This window comes from Schistocerca nitens, chromosome 3, assembly GCF_023898315.1.
Source record: "Schistocerca nitens isolate TAMUIC-IGC-003100 chromosome 3, iqSchNite1.1, whole genome shotgun sequence".
Classification (NCBI taxonomy): domain Eukaryota; kingdom Metazoa; phylum Arthropoda; class Insecta; order Orthoptera; family Acrididae; genus Schistocerca; species Schistocerca nitens.
In genome coordinates, this window is record NC_064616.1 from 675,689,463 (window position 1) to 675,708,506 (window position 19,044).

Sequence of the window (19,044 nt, forward strand, 5' to 3'; positions counted from 1 at the left end):
GGCCCGTAGATACCGACGTTGAGCTGTTGATGACTGGAAAAGTGTTGTCTGGTCGGATGAGTCTCGTTTCAGATTGTATCGAGCGGATGGGTGTGTACGGGTATGGAGACATCCTGATGAATCTATGGACCCAGAATGTCAGCAGGAAACTGTTGAAGGTGGTGGAGGCTCTGTAATGGTGTGGGGCGTGTAAAGTTGGAGTGATATGGGACGCCTGATATGTCTATATACGACTCTGACAGTTGACACGTACGTAAGCATCCTGTCTGATCACCTGCATCCATTCATTTCCACTTTACATTCCGACAGACTTGGGCAATTTCAGCAGGACAATGCGACACCCCACACGTTCGGAATTGCTACAGAGTTGCTCCAGGAACACTCTTCAGGGTTTAAACACTTCCACTGTCCACCAAACTCCCCAGACATAAACATTATTGAGCATACGAAGGCTTTCCCGGCGTAATAATTGATAATATTCTTCTCGGGTATGCAGCCGGATCATAACGTCTTCATGAAGACGTTATGATCCGGCTGCATACCCGAGAAGAATATTATTATTATTGAGCATATATGGGATGCATTGAACGTGCTGTCCAGAAGAGATGTCCACCCCTTCGTATTCTTACGGATATATGGACAGTTCTGCAGCATTTATGGTGTCACTTCGCTCCAGCACTACTTCAGAAATTAGTAAAGTCCATGCCACGTTGTGGTGTGGCACTTATGCGTGCTCTTGGTGGCGCTACGTTGTATTAAGGCAGGTGTACCAGTTTCTTTGGTTCTTCACTGTATGTCGTCCTAGAATGAACATAACATTTACCTACACTGAAGAGCCCTCAATTATATCACATCGTGTACAGCATAAAGAGAATGAGTTCATGCAGAATTGTTTGCATTAGAATCGTTTTGCAATAGTAATGCGATGGTTACGAACGTGGCATCCTGACAGGAACCGAACGTGTTATTTACGGTATATTCCACAACACCTGTTTTTCTCCAGACCCCAATGAGTCATCTTAAAGAAAATGTCGTTCAGGTATAAGTAGGAATCGCAGAAGAAAAGAATCGTACCCATACAGTGCCGTCAATACCAATGGCATTATACACATACAATTAACATAAATGGATTAGGATCTGAGTAGAATTAGGCCGTGGTGATATTAAAAAAACACTGCTTCTACAGAATGCAGCTTCAATGAATAAACCGCTGTGTTTCCTTGTTTTGTTCTGCGCAGGGATTGGCCTGCTCTCCAGATCACTTCCCGTAACACTGAAAGCCATGCAGAAGCCGAAGAGAGCGTCTCCTACTAAACGGCGCTACAGAAGTTAAACAAATAAGTGAGCTTCGACTGCACTTTCGAATAAATGTTCGGGAAAACCTAGTTTCATAGTATAGATTTAATCACCTCTCATGAAGGAGCAGTGTACTGAGACTAAACCTTTCGCTGTGTAACAGAATATTCGATGTTTTAAAACTTGCAGTCATATTACAACATTGTGCTGTAACGGGAATCGAACCCTGAACCCTCCAATAGTCTTACCGACTGAACTATCCAGGCATGAGAAGCTATCCAACATCACATCTTTACTTATTCCAGTACCTGTGTCCTAGCATACAAACTTTACAGAGGTTTTCCTGCGTACCTTGCAAAACCAACACTGTCGTTACAAGATATATAGCGGAGAAAGACTTTAGCCACATCCTAGTGTGTTTACAGGATGAATCTAACACTGCAGTGCAGAGTGTGCTATTTCGAATCATCGTGGTAGATTCAAAATTTGTACCCGACCGGTACGAGTTACCGGATCCGAGGTTCGGTACACAGTTTTTAATCTACTAGGAAGTTTCAGTATACTTATATTTAGTGTTGTGAACTTAAGGACGTGGACAACAATATCTGTATTGTGTGGAAGAAAGAACCTGCGTAAGACTCGAAGCAGCACGTGCAGATGGTGCGTGGCCAGCCAGTGGACGCCACCCACAACCAGCACCGTAGAGCTGTCGTTCTCTAGCGGACGAGACCTGCAACACAAACCCAAGGATACTGACTTTCTCTCTTAAAAAAAGACTTCTCACAAGCAGTTTTCATATCCATAGTGCTTAATAATCTCCTCTTCTAAGCCATTTGCAATCGAAATATATCGTCTTTGATATCATATACACTGGCCTATAAGGTAGCACGTCTGATAAATGTGTTATAGATATAGTGTGCTATGAAATTTCATGATCTGGCGAAATCATCATAAGTCAAAGGCACAAATTACCTTTAATTTAACGCATTACAGTCGCGATAGGATATACCCGGTATGTGGTTGAGTCTCTGACGACAGCTTTCCTTTCCTAAATTCTCATTACATGCAATGAAGCTAAGTTTTGCAGACTTTTTACGTCAGTTGTTATTTAAAATACGACTTTTTTCTGAGTTTTTTCACCAATGTTCTGAATGGTTCGCTTCATTTAGACGAATGCTACAACACTACTAAGCAAATTCTTAGCCAGACAACTGGAGGAATATTATGTGGCAAACATTTTTGTAACATAGTCAGTCGAAGACACTGCAATCCATAAAACCATAATAAAACTATTTCAATAAAATCAGTAGCTTATTTGTTTCATACGGGGACCGGTTTCGATCTCTTATAGGATCTTCATCAGACCATTTTACTCTGTGACAAAGAGTGATACATTTTCTTAGAAGTCAAAGGAATTGATAGAATCATAAGAGTAAAATGATACATAAGCATAGCCATTTTTCCATATTACTTTATTCTGACGATTTTACTCAAGTCCTTTGACCACTTAGAAAGTGTATTGCCCTTTCTCACAAAATAAAACAGTCTCATAAGAGATCTAAGCTGGTAACGTATGAAACACGCTGAGGTGACGAAAGTCATGGGATACCTCCTAACAACGTTTCGGACCTCCCTTTGCCCGGCGTACTGTAGCAACTCGACGTGGTATGGACTCAGCAAGTCGTTGAAAGTCCCCTGCAGAAATATTGTGCCATGCTGAGTCTTTAGCCGTCAATAACTGCGAAAGTGTTGCCGGTGCAGGAATTTATCTCACTATTATATCCCACATTTGTCCGATAGGATTCATGGGAGTGATTGTCCACAATGTTCTTCAAACCAGTCGCGAACAATTGTGGTGCAGTGACATGGCGCATGATTATCTACAAAAATTCCATCGTTTTTTGTGGACATGAAGTCCGTGAATGCCTGTAAATGGTCTCCAAGTAGCCGAACATAAAAATTTTCAGTTAATTATCGCTTCAGTTTAAGTAAGGGACCCAGTCCATTCCATGTGAACACAGCCGACACCATTGTGGTGCCTTGTTGACAACTTGGGTCCATGGCTTCATGGGGTCTGCGCCATGTTCGAACCCTACCTTCAGATCTTACCAATTAACATCGGTACTCATCTGACCAGGCCACTGTTTTCCAATCGTCTAGCGTCCAACCGATACAGTCACGAGCCCAGTAGAGGCGCTGTAGACGATGTCGTGGTGTTGGCAAAGGCACTCGTGTCGGTCGACTGCTGCCATAGGCCATTAACGCTAAATTTCAACGCAATGTCCTAACGAATACGTTAGTTTTTTCCAACTTTGATTTGTGCGGTTATTTCATGCAGTGTTGCTTTTCTGTTAGCACTGACAACTCTACACAAACGCCGCTACTCTCTGTCGTCAATTGAAAACCTTCGGCCGCCGCGTTGTCCGTGATGAGAGGTAATGCCTGAAATTTGGTATTCCCGGCAAACTCTATAAACTATAGATTTCGAAATCCTCAATTCCCTAACGATTTTACCTAGCGAGGTGGCGCAGTGGCTAGCACAATGGACTCGCATTCGGGAGGACGACGGTTGAATCCCGCATCCGGCTATCCTGATTTAGGTTTTCCGTCATTTCCCTAAATCGCTCCAGGAAAATGCCTTGATGGTTCCTTTGACAGTTCACGGCCGACTTCCTGCCCCTTCCTTCCCTAATCCGATGAGACGGATGACTTCGGTGTATGGTCTCCTCCCCCAAACAACCCCCAACGATTTCCAAAATGAATTGTCACATGCGTGTAGCTCCAACTACCATATCACGTTCAAAGTCTGTTATTTCTCATCGTGTGACGACTACCACGTCGGAAAACTTTTCACATGTATCATATGAGTTCAAATGACAGCTGGGCCAATCCACTGCCCTTTTATCTCTTGTGTAAGCGACACTACCGCCATCATATACGATATCGCTTCTCTTTCATCACCTCAGTGTAAATAGCTTCATGCGATCAAGACTGTTTTCATTGAAATAGTTTTAATACACTAAAGAGCCAAAGAAACTGGTACACCTGCCTAATATCCTGTAGGGCCCCAGCGAGCAGGCAGAAGTGACGCACCACGACTTGGCATGGACTCGACTAATATCTGAAGTAGTGCTGGAGGGAATTGACACCATGAATCTTGCAGAGGTGTCTAAAAATCCGTGATCAGACAGGATGCTTACGAACGTGACACCCTTAGAGTCGTATCTAGACGTATCAGGGGTCCCATATCACTCCAACTGCACACGACCCACACCATTACAAAGTCTCCACCAGACAGAACAGTCCCCTGATGGCATGCAGGGCCAATAGAGTGATGAGGCTGTCTCCATACCTGTACACGTCCGTCCGCTCGATACAATTTGAAATGGGACTCGTCCGAACAGGCAACATTCTTCCTGTCATCAACAGTCGAATGTTGGTGTTGATGAGCCCAGGCGAGGCGTAAAGCGTTATGTCGTGCAGGCATCAAGAGTACACGAGTGGGCTTTCGGCTCCGGAAACTCATATCGATGATGTTTCGTTGAACGGTTCGGACGCTGACACTTGTTGTTGATCCAGCATTGAAATGTGCATCTGTTTGCGGAAGGGTTGCACTTCTGCCACTTTGAACAATGTTTTTTTAGTCATCGTTGGTCCCGTTCTTGCAGGATCTTCTTCCGACCACAGTGATGTCGGAGAGACTTGATGTTTTACCGGATTCCTGATATTCACGGTACACTCGTGAAATGGTTGTACGGGAGAACCCCACTTCATGGCTTCCTCGGAGATTCTGTGTCCCATCGCTCGTACGTCGACTATAACACCACGCTCAAACTAACTTAAATTTTGATAACCTGCCATTGTAACAGTAGTAGCCGATTTAACAACTGCGCCAGACACTTGTTGTCTTATCAAGACTTTGCCTGTTTACATATCTCTATATATGAATACGCATGCCCATACTAGTTTCTTTGGACTTCAGTGTATAATGTGGTGTTCTACTTGAAAGAGCACACTGAAAGTGGAACGCCAAGTACGGTTAGTCTTTTCTGTCTAGATGGAATTGTAAAGTTTCATTTACTAAGACCCGAAAGCGTGACGGTGACAGTGAAGAGAATAATTTATTGTCAAGTGTCAAGAAACTAAGAACTGCAGCAAAGCAGTGATATTTTTAGGAACTTTGCCGTCTCATTCAACTGCCGAAACGGAAAGCGTTACGTTACCAGCTATTGCGACCTCGAAGACGCATCATTCAGACCACTGCGCGCTCACTTTTCTTTATGTTCACTGGAAGCAGCTGTACTGGTCATGTCATAAAGCTCTTATCTCAGCCTTTTCTTGCAATAGTCATGCAGCTGGCTGGAACAGTTCCACGAATCGCCACTGTCAATGCTGGCACAAAATTCCTTTCGTCGGCCTATATTAGTAACTTGATACAGTATAAATGAGTATTAATTTGTAAAAGTTGCTATATCAAAAACATATACTGAGTAACGAAACAAAGTTTGAAGTGGAATTCACATATCTACCTCAACAAATAGCTTCGAAGTTGTTTTTTTCTGTAGAGTAGGCGATCAGTGTAATTTTAAGCAAAATCTATCTTAAAAAAAATGGATTAAACAGTCAGCTGTTCGCTGATTTTGTACAGCAGCTTAAAAATCCAGGTTCATTACTATTACAACAATACATATACAGATTAATACAGTTTCTCGATACATTAAAGCCTGAATCGCACCAACTACTATATTCGCGCCTTCTATGTATTTAAATTCAAAAATGAAATATAGTTTATAAAATTAATTGAATTTTCGATCGGTGCTTGGCATAATATGATTATAATATTAAAAAAGGTGCAATTCCTAATGTTCTGGAAAGTTATCCAGGGTGGTCGGAAATTCCCGTTACAGACTTCTAGGACTTGTAGAGGGGAGTGAGTAAATCGTATTTTGAATAGGAACCCATGTCCGGAAACGACATGCAACGAGACTACAGAGCGTCAAAGTTATAGACGCGGGTGTCTGTAAATGTACTTATATACGGGGTGATGTTACAAACTTTCTAGGATGATGGAGAACGATAAATGAATTAATTTGAAGTAAGGATCCCTGTACCGGAAACGAACGAGTCGAAAGTTATAAACGAAAACCGTTCTGATACCTCTGACAGTTGATTAGGTGTACCGGTTCTTGTTTTGCGAAGAGTGTAGGGCTGGTAACTTTCAGTGATGGTAGTATGGGCAAACACGAGAAAAAATGTCCAATAAACGTGGACTCTAAAGTGTGTACCTTAACAGCTACGAACACTTGCTCATTAGAGGAGATGTGTTTCAAATTAGCGAAGATGAACGAGTGGTCATAGCTCCTCAGGTACGCAATTTAGAACCCACATTTATTGGACATTTTTTCTCGTTTTTGCCCACACTACCACCACTGAAAGTTACCAGCCCTACACTCTTCGCAACACAAGAACCGGTACATCTATTCAACTGTCAGAGGTATAAGAACGGTTTTCGTTTATAACTTTCAAATAATTCGTTTCCGGTACAGGGTTCAAATGGTTCAAATGGCTCTGAGCACTATGGGACTGAGCATCTGAGGTCATCAGCCCCCTAAAACATAGAACTACTTAAACCTAACTAACCTAAGGACATACCACACATCCATGCCGGAGGCAGGATTCGAACCTGCGACCGTAGCAGTCACGCGGTTCCGGACTGAAGTGCCTAGAACCGCACGGCCACCGCGGCCGGCCCGGTACAGGGATCCCTACTTGAAATTAATGCATTTATCGTTCTCCGTCATCCTAGAAAGTCTGTAACATCATCACGTACATTTACAGACGCCCGCGCCTATAACTTTGACGCTCTGTGGTCTCGTTTGATGACGTTTCCAGGCGTGGGTTCCTATTCAAAATACGATGTACTCACTCCCCTCTACAAGTCCTAGAAGTACACTCCTGGAAATGGAAAAAAGAACACACTGACACAGGTGTGTCAGACCCACCATACTTGCTCCGGACACTGCGAGAGGGCTGTACAAGCAATGATCACACGCACGGCACAGCGGACACACCAGGAACCGCGGTGTTGGCCGTCGAATGGCGCTAGCTGCGCAGCATTTGTGCACCGCCGCCGTCAATGTCAGCCAGTTTGCCGTGGCATACGGAGCTCCATCGCAGGCTTTAACACTGGTAGCATGCCGCGACAGCGTGGACGTGAACCGTATGTGCAGTTGACGGACTTTGAGCGAGGGCGTATAGTGGGCATGCGGGAGGCCGGGTGGACGTACCGCCGAATTGCTCAACACGTGGGGCGTGAGGTCTCCACAGTACATCGATGTTGTCGCCAGTGGTCGGCGGAAGGTGCACGTGCCCGTCGACCTGGGACCGGACCGCAGCGACGCACGGATGCACGCCAAGACCGTAGGATCCTACGCAGTGCCGTAGGGGACCGCACCGCCACTTCCCAGCAAATTAGGGACACTGTTGCTCCTGGGGTGCTCTAGAAGGTGTAAGTCAACTACCCTGGCCAGCAAAATCTCCGGATCTGTCCCCCATTGAGCATGTTTGGGACTGGATGAAGCGTCGTCTCACGCGGTCTGCACGTCCAGCACGAACGCTGGTCCAACTGAGGCGCCAGGTGGAAATGGCATGGCAAGCCGTTCCACAGGACTACATCCAGCATCTCTACGATCGTCTCCGTGGGAGAATAGCAGCCTGCATTGCTGCGAAAGGTGGATATACACTGTACTAGTGCCGACATTGTGCATGCTCTGTTGCCTGTGTCTATGTGCCTGTGATTCTGTCAGTGTGATCATGTGATGTATCTGACCCCAGGAATGTGTCAATAAAGTTTCCCCTTCCTGGGACAATGAATTCACGGTGTTCTTATTTCAATTTCCAGGAGTGTATGTAACAGGAATTTCCGACTATCCTGTATAGTCTCTTATTCGCAATCCTAGTGGTTTATTCTTCTGTTCCACCAGGTACAGTGAGATTAATGGGACCACCGTCTATGTTCTAAGTCAACGTGCAATAACCACTCACAGACGGTAGGTGGCAGGACTAGCAGTGGGTGGTGTATGAAACATGTATGGGGACGCTGAAACCAGTGCAGTCGTTGTCATAATGCGGAAACGGAGCGATTTATCTCACATACAAAAGGGCATGACCACTGGCCTTCGGTCCAAGCGTAGAAAGTGACAGGTGGCCTTTTCAGATGAATCACGTTTTGTGCTCCATCGGTGTGAAATGTCTTAAAGGAAACATCCTGCAACAATCGTCGGTAGGGTCCAGGGCGGAAGAGGAAGCGTTGTGGTCTGGGGAACGTCTTCGTGGTATACCTTGAATTACCTCGTCATTCTGGAAGACGCAATGGATCAACACAAGTATACATCTGTTCTCGGGGACCGTGTCCAGCCACACATTCATTCTGTTTTTCCTCGGCGCGATAGCATCTACTAGCACGAAAATGCAACATATAACACAGCTCGGAGTGTACGTCCGTGTTTCTAAGAGACTCCCTTTACCACTAAACAGCCAGGATATAAATACAGTGTAGAGTCTGTGGGGCCACCTCGATTTGGTTGTTCGCACCGTAGATCCTCATGCGAGATTCCTAGCACAGCTGAGCACAGAACTGGAGTCGGCATGGGTCCACACCCCTGTCTGTACCTCTCCCTGCACGTCTCTCAGCTGTCCGCGCTGCAAAAGATGATCATTCACGTTTTTGACTGATGGTCACAGTAATGTGACTGGACAGTGTATTTGATTATATTACGTAAATGAATTAAATAGTATGGGCTAGTAGCATTATACTTATTTGCTGGAATTATTTGTCAGGAGTTATACAGGTTTTAATATTTCGCCATACTTGTAAGTAGCTCCCTTGATTTTTTTTTCATTTTTAAGTGTTTCATACACAGAATGTTTGGAAATTGAAAAAAAAATAGGATTCTCTGTTTTGGTTGTTAAGTGAGACTGGGATACTACGCCAAGTGTTATGTACGTTCCTAGCTCTAAGTTACATAGTCTATCGTTTTGGCCACATATGAGACCACTAAAACATTTTGTGAACGTGATGAAAGAATTTAAGTAACTGTTTGTGACGTTAGTAGGAGACGTACACTGGTGGAGAGCGCACCTGTTGATGAGGCTGTACAGCGTCCTGTCGAAGACTGGTCGCTGAGGTGGCGCGAGCCAGAACTGCGGGTAGTAGGCGAAGGCCAGCGTGGTGGCGCCTGCGTGGTAGACGCGCATCTCGTGCGTCTTGTCGCCGTCTAGTAGGCTGGCGTTGAGCCGCTCCAGCACGTAGTGCAGCATCCCGCGGTTCGTCGAGTCTCCCACAAATAGCAGCTTCACCACCAGAAACAACACGTATCACGCTATTACGTCTTCGTATACGCAGATTAGAATAAAGCTCGTGTAAATAGGCTTCAAAACTCTCATTACCTAATGAGTAAGGAACCCTTAAGAAATCGAGAAAGGACGAACCCAAGGACCATTGTCCATGGAAAAATTTGGAAATTTGTGGTAAGAGCCTATAGGACCAAACTGCTGGGGTCATGGGTCACTTAGCTTACACTCTACTTAATCCAACTTAAACTAATTTACGCTAAGGACGACAGACACCCATGCCCGAGGGAGTACTCGAACCCCCGACGGGTGGAGCCACGTGAACCTTGGCAAAGCGCCTCAGATCGCTAATGTTTGAGAGGAAAAAGTATGTTTCAAAACAGTAGCAAAAATACAAGCAATGCTTATAGCTTGGCTTGACAGCAAACATTACTTTGGAATACTATGACGTCAAAAACGGAATAGAATGTTAAAAAGTTGACTGGAAGCTAGATCAGTAAACAAAAATTAGCAGCCAGAAAATTACGTACGCTAATATGAGATGTGCGATATTTAAACATTTTGCATTACGTGTACAAGGAGTAAACATACATACGTGGTATAGTGAAAATAAATAAAAACATAAGGGAACCGCGGATGCAGTTCGGAGAGTGGTGTTCGACGGAAACGGATCGCTTATTAAAGAACATTTATAACAGCAGCTTACGGTGTTACGTGATGTCATTCCTAAACTTAAAAACGTAGAAAGGTGAAATAATGACAAAATCATTATCTGTTATTCCGACAGCATATAAACACGTTTCGAAAAATTCTGACATGTAGTAGCAAAAGCACTTCTCCGCGTATTATTTCAGTCATAATGGTGATGAACACAGCGATTTAAAATTAGTAAAAAGATAAATTAACTGACGTGACACAACTTCGGAGATGAAATGGTTCCATTAGTGATAGTTAGTTTAGGGTGTAACCCAGCCTTCAGAAAACTGCATAATTTTCTCATGGGTAAAGATGAGCAAAACCGGTCGTACGCTTCCCTTGTTAGATGGGTACGTGTCTGGCGAACGTGAGACTTTTCAGTTTGCGCGTGGTCAGCGCGAGCTGTCCTATATAACCATAATAACGACAAACGCTGAACAAGTTTCAGTGAACTCGGTACAACGCGACGGTCCAATTTTGTATGTCACAGACATGATTTATGTCTAACTAGCTCGGTATCTTAAAAAAAAAAAAAAACTTACACTACATGCCAGTAGCATGTAGAGCCAACATTTTCTTCAACACTAACTACTGTCAGTTGCAAGTTGTATGAAAACAGTAATATACACACATATAGTGTGCTCCCTGCCGCCGTTGGATAAGCAGCTGCAGCAGCAAGTCGTACACTCCTAGCTCACTCATTTGTTACATAGTTTAATTCTTAATTTCTTTGCGTGTTTTTGGTACTTGCATTGTTTAATTCATAAATTTCGGGCGTATTATAGTATTTGAGAGTTGTAGCATCGCGTTTTAGTACCTGAATAGTGTAAAATCGCGTAGTCTCCTTCCGCCGCCGAGCAGTGCGTCAGCAGTGCGCAAGTAGCAGCGTTACTGCATTTACTAGGCAATCTTGTATTTTAATAACCGTTTAAATTTTGTCGATTTGTTTGCGCTCTCTGTAGATTAGTTCAGACGTTCTTTGCACAACAGTTTTTAGCATGGATAGGGACTGCAACTGCTGTGTTCGGATGCAGGCTGAGTTGGCATCCCTTCGCTCCCAGCTTCAGGCAGTGTTGGCTTCGGTCACACAGCTTGAGGCTGTTGCCAATGGGCACCACTGTGGGGATCCGGATCGGGGTTTGTCGGGGACGGCCAGCTCGTCCCACGCATCCCCCGATCGGACTACGACTGTGGTTGCCCGGGATACTGCCCACATTGAGGCTGATCCCTCACTTGTGGTAGAGTGGGAGGTCGTCTCAAGGTGTGGCAGGGGGCGAAAGACATTCCGGAGGTCTGAACGGAAGGCCTCTCCAGTTTGTCTGACGAACGGGTTTCAGGCTCTGTCTCAGGCTGATACTGATCTTCGGCCTGACATGGCTGCTTGTCCTGTTCCAGAGGTTGCCCCTCAGTCTGCAAGATCCGGGCGGTCGCAGAGGGTGGGCTTACTGGTAGTTGAGAGCTCCAACGTCAGGCGCGCAGTGGGGACCCTTAGGTTCAAATGGCTCTGAGCACTATGCGACTTAACTTCTGAGGTCATCAGTCGCCTAGAACTTAGAACTAATTAAACCTAACTAACCTAAGGACATCACACACATCCACGCCCGAGGCAGGATTCGAACCTGCGACCGTAGCGGTCACGCGGTTCCAGACTGAAGCGCCTTTAACCGCACGGCCACACCGGCCGGCGGCCCCTTAGGGAAATGACAGCAAGAGAGGGGAAGAAAACCAATGTGCACTCCGTGTGCATACCGGGGGGAGTCATTCCAGATGTGGAAAGGGTCCTTCCGGATGCCATGAAGGGTACAGGGTGCATCTATCTGCAGGTGGTCGCTCATGTCGGCAGCAATGACGTGTGTCGCTATGGATCGGAGGAAATCCTCTCTGGCTTCCGGCGGCTATCTGATTTGGTGAAGACTGCCAGTCTCGCTAGCGGGATGAAAGCAGGGCTCACCATCTGCAGCATCGTCGACAGGACTGACTGCGGACCTTTGGTACAGAGCCAAGTGGAGGGTCTGAATCAGAGGCTGAGACGGTTCTGCGACCATGTGGGCTGCAGATTCCTCGACTGGCGCCATAGGGTGGTGGGGTTTCGAGTTCCGCTGGATAGGTCAGGAGTCCACTACACGCAACAAGCGGCTACACGGGTAGCAGGGGTTGTGTGGCGTGGGCTGGGTGGTTTTTTAGGTTAGATGGCTGGCTCTGAGCACTATGGGACTTAACATCTATAGTCATCAGTCCCCTAGAACTTAGAACTACTTAAACCTAACTAACGTAAGGACATCACACAACACCCAGTCATCACGAGGCAGAGAAAATCCCTGATCCCGCCGGGAATCGAACCCGGGAACCCGGGCGTGGGAAGCGAGAACGCTACCGCACGACCACGAGATGCGGACTGGTTAGATGGCCTTGGGCAAGTACAGAAAGGGCATCAGCCTCAACGGGTGCGGGGCAAAGTCAGGACATGTGGGGACCAAGCAGCAATCGGTATTGTAATTGTTAACTGTCGAAGCTGCGTTGGTAAAGTACCGGAACTTCAAGCGCTGATAGAAAGCACTGAAGCTGAAATCGTTATAGGTACAGAAAGCTGGCTAAAGCCAGAGATAAATTCTGCCGAAATTTTTACAAAGGTACAGAAGGTGTTTAGAAAGGATAGATTGCATGCAACCGGTGGTGGAGTTTTCGTCGCTGTTAGTAGTAGTTTATCCTGTAGTGAAGTAGAAGTGGATAGTTCCTGTGAATTATTATGGGTGGAGGTTACACTCAACAACCGTGCTAGGTTAATAATTGGCTCCTTTTACCGACCTCCCGACTCAGCAGCATTAGTGGCAGAACAACTAAGAGAAAATTTGGAATACATTTCACATAAATTTTCTCAGCATGTTATAGTCTTAGTTGGAGATTTCAATTTACCAGATATAGACTGGGACACTCAGATGTTTAGGACGGGTGGTAGGGACAGAGCATCGAGTGACATTATACTGAGTGCACTATCCGAAAATTACCTCGAGCAATTAAACAGAGAACCGACTCGTGGAGATAACATATTGGACCTACTGATAACAAACAGACCCGAACTTTTCGACTCTGTATGTGCAGAACAGGGAATCAGTGATCATAAGGCCGTTGCAGCATCCCTGAATATGGAAGTTAATAGGAATATAAAAAAAGGGAGGAAGGTTTATCTGTTTAGCAAGAGTAATAGAAGGCAGATTTCAGACTACCTAACAGACCAAAACGAAAATTTCTGTTCCGACACTGACAATGTTGAGTGTTTATGGAAAAAGTTCAAGGCAATCGTAAAATGCGTTTTAGACAGGTACGTGCCGAGTAAAACTGTGAGGGACGTGAAAAACCCACCGTGGTACAACAACAAAGTTAGGAAACGACTGCGAAAGCAAAGAGAGCTTCACTCCAAGTTTAAACGCAGCCAAAACCTCTCAGACAATCAGAAGCTAAACGATGTCAAAGTTAGCGTAAGGAGGGCTATGCGTGAAGCGTTCAGTGAATTCGAAAGTAAAATTCTATGTACCGACTTGACAGAAAATCCTAGGAAGTTCTGGTCTTACGTTAAATCAGTAAGTGGCTCGAAACAGCATATCCAGACACTCCGGGATGATGATGGCATTGAAACAGAGGATGACACGCGTAAAGCTGAAATACTAAACACCTTTTTCCAAAGCTGTTTCACAGAGGAAGACCGCACTGCAGTTCCTTCTCTAAATCCTCGCACAAACGAAAAAATGGCTGACATCGAAATAAGCGTCCAAGGAATAGAAAAGCAACTGGAATCACTCAACAGAGGAACGTCCACTGGACCTGACGGGATACCAATTCGATTCTACACAGAGTACGCGAAAGAACTTGCCCCCTTCTAACAGCCGTGTACCGCAAGTCTCTAGAGGAACGGAGGGTTCCAAATGATTGGAAAAGAGCACAGGTAGTCCCAGTCTTCAAGAAGGGTCGTCGAGCAGCTGCGCAAAACTATAGACCTATATCTCTGACGTCGATCTGTTGTAAAATTTTAGAACATGTTTTTTGCTCGAGTATCATGTCGTTTTTGGAAACCCAGAATCTCCTCTGTAGGAATCAACATGGATTCCGTAAACAGCGATCGTGTGAGACCCAACTCGCTTTATTTGTTCATGAGACCCAGAAAATATTAGATACAGGCTCCCAGGTAGATGCTATTTTCCTTGACTTCCGGAAGGCGTTCGATACAGTTCCGCACTGTCGCCTGATAAACAAAGTAAGAGCCTACGGAATATCAGACCAGCTGTGTGGCTGGATTGAAGAATTTTTAGCAAACAGAACACAGCATGTTGTTATCAATGGAGAGACGTCTACAGACGTTAAAGTAACCTCTGGCGTGCCACAGGGGAGTGTTATGGGACCATTGCTTTTCACAATATATATAAATGACCTAGTAGATAGTGTCGGAAGTTCCGTGCGGCTTTTCGCAGATGATGCTGTAGTATACAGAGAAGTTGCAGCATTAGAAAATTGTAGCGAAATGCAGGAAGATCTGCAGCGGATAGGCACTTGGTGCAGGGAGTGGCAACTGTCCCGTAACATAGACAAATGTGATGTATTGCGAATACATAGAAAGAAGGATCCTTTATTGTATGATTATATGATAGCGGAACAAACACTGGTAGCAGTTACTTCTGTAAAATATCTGGGAGTACGCGTACGGAACGATTTGAAGTGGAATGATCATATAAAATTAATTGTTGGTAAGGCGGGTACCAGGTTGAGATTCATTGGGAGAGTGCTTAGAAAATGTAGTCGATCAACAAAGGAGGTGGCTTACAAAACACTCGTTCGACCTATACTTGAGTATTGCTCATCAGTGTGGGATCCGTACCAGATCGGGTTGACGGAGGAGATAGAGAAGATCCAAAGAAGAGCGGCGTGTTTCGTCACAGGGTTATTTGGTAACCGTGATAGCGTTACGGAGATGTTTAATAAACTCAAGTGGCAGACTCTGCAAGAGAGGCGCTCTGCATCGCGGTGTAGCTTGCTCGCCAGGTTTCGAGAGGGTGCGTTTCTGGATGAGGTATCGAATATATTGCTTCCCCCTACTTATACCTCCCGAGGAGATCACGAATGTAAAATTAGGGAGATTAGAGCGCGCACGGAGGCTTTCAGACAGTCGTTCTTCCCGCGAACCATACGCGACTGGAACAGGAAAAGGGAGGTAATGACAGTGGCACGTAAAGTGCCCTCCGCCACACACCGTTGGGTGGCTTGCGGAGTATAAATGTAGATGTAGATAAAAACGTTTTTCATCACCCCGGTTTCCAGAACTATTATAGACATTGCATTTGGATATTGTATCACAGACAAAGTCATTTTGACTGTTCAGAGATGTCACTAAACCCGCCCAAAGATGTAAACAACCATGAAAAAGCAGCTGCTATCAGGCGGAGAGGGTTCGACAGCCGATCAGTTCCAATCATTCCACCAGGAAGGAGGTACACAGCTCGTGTGTCTATAGTTCAACCATGCCTAGACGGTCAATACCGCGGTTAGACGACGGTCGCATTGTTACTTAGTGCCAGGAAGGGCTCTCGACAAGGAGATTTCCGGCCGTCTCGGAATGAACCAAATGGCTCAAATGGCTCTAAGCACTAGGGGACATAATATCTGAGGTCATCAGTCCCCTAGACTTAGAAATATGTAAACCTAACTAACCTAAGAACGCCGGCCGGAGTGGCCGAGCGGTTCTAGGTGCTACAGCCTGGAACCGCGCGACCGCTACGGTCGCAGGTTCGAATCCTGGCTCGGACATGGATGTGTGTGATGTCCTTAGGTTAGTTAGGTTTAAGTAGTTTTAAGTTCTAGGGGACTGATGACCTCAGAAGTTAAGTCCCATTGTGCTCAGAGCCATTTGAACCATTTTAACCTAAGAACATCACACACAGCCATGTCCGAGGCAGGATTCAAATCTGCGACCGTACCAGCAGCGCGGTTCCGGACTGAAGAGTGAACCAAAGCGATGTTGTTCGGACATGGAGGAGATACAGAGAGACAGGAACTGTCGATGACATACCTTGCTCAGGCCGCCCAAGGGCTACTACTGCAGTGGATGACCGCTACCTACGGATTATGGCTCCGAGGAACGCTGACCCAACGCCACCGTGTTAAATAATGCTTTTCGTGCAGCCACAGGACGTCGTGTTACGACTCAAACTATGTGCAATAGACTGCACGATACGCAACTTCACTCCCGACGTACATTGTGAGATCCATCTTTGCAACCACGACACCATGCAGCGCGCGCGGTACAGATGGGCCCAACAACATGCCGTATGGACCGCTGAGGATTGGCATATGCCTTCAATCAGACAATCGTCGGTGACGTGTTCGGAGGCAACTCGGTCAGGCTGAACGCCTTAGACCCACTGTCCAGCGAGTTCAGCAAGGTGGGGGTTCCCTACTGTTTTGGAGTGGCACTCTGTGGGGCCGACGTACGCCGCTGGTGGTCTTGGAAGGCTCCGTAACGGCTGTACGATACGTAAATGCCATCTTCCCACCGATAGTGCAACCGTATCGGCAGCATACTGGCAAGGCATTCGTCTTCATGGATGAATATTCGCGCCACCATCGTCCACATCTAGTGAATGACTTCTTTCAGGATAACGACATGGCTCGACTAGAGTGTCCAGCATGTTCTCCAGACATGAACCCTATCGAACATGCCTGGGATAATTCAAAAGGGCTGTTAATGGAGACGTGACCCACCAACCACTCTGAGGGATCTACGCCGAATCGCCGTTGAGGAATGGGACAATCTGGACCAACATTGCCTTGATGAGCTTGTGTATAGTATGCACGACTAATACAGACATGCATCAATGCAAGAGCACGTGCTACTGGGTGTTTGAGGTACCGGTGTGTACAGCAATCTGGACCACCACCTCTGAAGGTCTCGCTGTATGGTGGTTTTCATGAGCAATAAAAAGGGCGATAATGATGTTCATGTTCATCTCAATTCCCATTTTCTGTACAGGTTCCGAGGCTCTCGGAACAGAGGTGATGCAAAACTTTTTTTGATGTGTGTAGAATAACAGCTACCACAGAAGCGTTGATATGCCAGAGATGTGTTTCTGAGTCACACGTGGCTGGTACGGTTGCTCGGCGTGCATGCTTTTCTAAATCGGACACCGCTATCGTAAATTTGCAGTGTGGAGGAAGCAAATGCCAAATATCCAGAGCACATGCTAAGGTCGATTTCCTAAGTGATCGATATCTCGTAGCTCTCTACGATATGGAAGATAATTTATTGTATTACATTTAGTAACTGTATTACTTTTAATATATATCGATGTGTACTATAATACGAGGGTTGAATGAAAAGTAATGCCTCCACCTTCGTTAATTGAGTTTGGATTGGAGTATTTTAATAAATCAAACGCAGAAATAATCCTTCGAATGTGATCTTTAATTACCAATGTTCACTTTTCCACATAGTCAACAGCTAATTGGATACATTCCTGCCAACAACGAACAAGTTTTCTGAAGGCGTCACCGAAGAAGTCGACACTGTGTTTCCGCAACCACAGTCTAGTTCTCTTAACGTCTTCATCAGAAGCATAATGATGTCGCCGCAGATAGTCTTTCATTATCGTGAACAGATGGAAGTCAGACGGTGCTAAATCTGGACGTATGGAGGATGCCGTACGGTGGTGACATTTAGTCTCTGAAGTTCTGATGTGGTGGCACGTGAAGTGTGTGGTTTGGCATTGTCACGCTGCAGGATAACATTTCCCTTTTCCTTTCGGACCCTTGTTAGCCGTCGTTACAGAGTTCGCAGCGTTGTGATGTAACGCTCTGAATTTATTGTTGTTCCACGATCAAGGAAATCAACATGGAGAACACCATCTGCGTCCCAGAACACTGTGGCCATGATTTTTCCAGCTAAGGGCTGCGTCTTGAATTTCTTTTTCTGGGTCGAGTCTTTGTGTCGATATTTCATAGACTGACGTTTCAAATCCGGGTCGTAGTGGTGTCGTAATTGAATGGAGGAAGCCGTCACCATCATTCTCGTAACGAGAGAAGAGTCCCTCGCAAATTTCAAGTCTGTGAGCTTTCATTTCAGGAGTCAGCATCCGGGGTACCCATAGTGCACAGATCTTCCAATAGCCAAGCAAAGCAATAATGTGACCCACACGTCCTTGTGAAATGCCTATTGTGCTTGCAGTTTCTCTCTGAGTGATACGACGATTGTCCTGAATCAATCTGTGAACATTTTGCTTGTGAAACTCGGTGCTTGCTGTCACAAGATGCTCAACTCTTTGTTTGTCACGCAGGTCAGATGTTCCTGCTTCAACATCTTTAAACTTACTTACATCTACATCTACATACATACTCCGCAATCCACCATACGGTGCGTGGCGGAGGATACCTCGTACCACAACTAGCATCTTCTCTCCCTGTTCCACGTCCAAACACAACGAGGGAAAAATGACTGCCTATATGCCTCTGTACGAGCCCTAATCTCTCTTATCTTATCTTTGTGGTCTTTCCGCGAAATGTAAGTTGGCAGCAGTAGAACTGCACTGCAGTCAGCCTCAAATGCTGGTTCTCTAAGTTTCCTCAGTAGCGATTCACGAAAATAACGCCTTCTTTCCTCTAGAGACTTCCACCCGAGTTCCTTAAGCGTTTCCGTAACACTCGCGTGATGATCAAACCTAC

The 19,044-nt window shown here is 45.6% G+C and overlaps 1 protein-coding gene across 1 annotated transcript in view; it reads right to left on the reverse strand.

The window, feature by feature from the left end:
* The window catches only part of LOC126249709 (cadherin-like and PC-esterase domain-containing protein 1), a 116,408-nt gene that overhangs the window by 43,548 nt on the left and 53,816 nt on the right, over window positions 1–19,044 (reverse strand). Inside the window, exons 2-3 of the mRNA XM_049951389.1 lie at window positions 9,437–9,648; window positions 1,925–2,026 (exon numbers count right to left, since the gene is read on the reverse strand). Coding sequence (XP_049807346.1) covers window positions 1,925–2,026; window positions 9,437–9,615 — 281 coding nt within the window. The 5' untranslated portion in view covers window positions 9,616–9,648. The remainder of the gene's footprint in view (window positions 1–1,924; window positions 2,027–9,436; window positions 9,649–19,044) is intronic.